This window comes from Atta colombica, unplaced genomic scaffold, assembly GCF_001594045.1.
Source record: "Atta colombica isolate Treedump-2 unplaced genomic scaffold, Acol1.0 scaffold86, whole genome shotgun sequence".
In the NCBI taxonomy this organism is placed as follows: domain Eukaryota; kingdom Metazoa; phylum Arthropoda; class Insecta; order Hymenoptera; family Formicidae; genus Atta; species Atta colombica.
The window spans coordinates 205,118-207,404 of NW_017259579.1; the positions used below are offsets into that span (position 1 = coordinate 205,118).

General features: G+C 29.0%; 1 protein-coding gene across 2 annotated transcripts in view; it reads left to right on the top strand.

Moving 5' to 3' along the window:
* Positions 1 to 2,287, top strand: part of LOC108693048 — a 26,042-nt gene that overhangs the window by 17,621 nt on the left and 6,134 nt on the right. Inside the window, exon 1 of one of the 2 annotated variants that reach the window (XM_018201711.1) lies at positions 582 to 1,009. The exons of the other annotated variant lie outside the window; for it this stretch is intronic. Coding sequence (XP_018057200.1) covers positions 915 to 1,009 — 95 coding nt within the window. The 5' untranslated portion in view covers positions 582 to 914. Of the gene's footprint in view, positions 1 to 581; positions 1,010 to 2,287 lie in introns of those variants that run through there. 2 annotated transcript variants of the gene reach the window in all.

Below are 2,287 nucleotides of genomic sequence, written 5' to 3' on the forward strand. Positions count from 1 at the left end.
TAATCTCCATAATATTCGCGTTTTTCTTTGTAGCATTGAAAGGAAATGAATGGAACAAATACATGCTGAAACATTTTTTTAATTAAATAGTTTTTTATATTTTGCAATAAAAAAAATTTGTAAATATTAATAACATTCAATTCATATATCATTTTTGAGATTAATCTCCTTGCCACAAGCTTTCATCCACTTTATTGCAATATCATTGTCTTTTGGAAATGTGAAAAACTTTTTTTTTATTTTCGCATTTTCACTGCGATTTTTACTCCTTTTAACGCTATATGCTATCATTTTTTACAGAATTTTATCACAAGTGAACGTCAGCGATACGTCAGTCTTTACTATTATTTTCCAATATGGAAGATGACTTGTTCCAACGTCATATATGCGCAGAACGGGTCAAAATTTAGTATATCTAATGAGTATACCATATTTTTTTTTTATTACACCATAGTTTGAATGCATCCGCAATGTTTCTTGTCGCGTCTCGAATTGGCCCATATGAATATATTCGACAATCGCGACATTTTTCTGTAACACCAGAAAATAATTCCATATGAACGGGTCAGTGCTTACGCCGCTAAAATCGATCGTATGAACGAGCCCTTAGCTAAAAAGAACAGACCTCATAATTCTCATCATGCATTGTAGTGTTACGTCAGTCATATTGCGTAGATGTAATAGGTTTCTTAACCTCAATAGTCATCGATGCTATAGATGTCAACTTTAACAATATCTCGGTTTTCGAGGCAGAGTGACATTTTTTCCGCCAAATTCTTTTGTTTTATGCAAAAACGCGCTGAATAAATCTAAATTTCATTAATTTTTGAGCTGTGGGAAGCTCATCTAAATAATTACCAACGCGATATTCCTAACATAGATAGAAAGTTTGTGGATGTTATAAGTTGAGCATAATGAAAAAGTCAAGTTCCGATAATATTGCTGCGAATGATGCTTCAATGCCTAACGTGACTGAAGAACTACTTGCACCAATTGACATCACTATGAAGTAAGAGAACTGATTTTTTCTGTTATATATTTGCAAATAGTTATGTAAAAATGTGTATATATATTTAAAAATATAACAAAAAAGGAAAGGGAATAATAACGCAGCATAATAAGTGCACTATCAGGAGATGCGATAGTGTTTACCGTCAAGTATATTTTTGAGTTTAATACATTAAAAACATCTTTTCTATATTATTATGAAAGGGACATTAACATATCATGAAAGAGATGCTACAGCGTATCCTTTACAAAAAGGAAAACACTTATGTAGTAAAAGATTGTTTTTAAATAAATGAATGTTATAAAAAAAATGCATATATTGGGGAAGAATATAGATTTTTATAATTAAAATGAGATAACAATAAGTTCATAAATATGGATATATGCACATATTTTTAATATGGATATATGTACATATTTTTTTACTTGATTTATATTATTCAGATACGTCGTCGTCGTTGTCATCTTTGCAAAATCTTGGACAAAATTTTATCCTCTTTGGCTTTCGCATCACTAGATATAATTACTAGATAATTTTATTTTATTTAACAAATTAAAGACAAGGATGTAAGGGGAAGTAGAAGTCAGCATAGTACTTTGGGCAAGTGTAATGGAGATGTTTTAAAAATCCATTTTTTAAATATGAAGGTATATAACATTCATCCGCGTTTCAACTTACTTCAAGTCATTCTCAGTGGAATTGGATACAATAATTCTATCTTGTGCAAGTAGTGTCTCAATCATAGTGCCAACCGTCCTACTCTGATCCAACATACTAAAAAGATTCTTTAGATTCATTCCAGTTTACTAATCAGAAAGAAACAAATAACTCTTATGTAATAAAGCTGTAATAAAATTGAGAATGTTAAAGATATATTTAAAATAATAATAAAAATTAAGCGGTTCAAAAGATATAAATCATACAAATAAAATAGAGCTACAAGCCACGAAAATAATAATAAATAATAGCTATTAACATTAACACACTGACGTTTCGATCTGCTATGATATATTCATTGCTTATAATTTTGAAAATTATAAAATTAAAATTATAAAATTAAATTGTTGAAATCTTAATTAATCTAAAATGACGGTTTAAACGTCGAGAGATGTGATTATCTGTATAAAGGACGGATCCAAAATCTATCTGACGTACATTAATTAGGATTCGACAATTAATTTTATTATTTTCAAATTGTAAGCAATGAATATGACCTCGTAGGTCGAAACGTCTATGTGTTAATGTTAATAGCTATTATTTATTATTATTTTCATATGG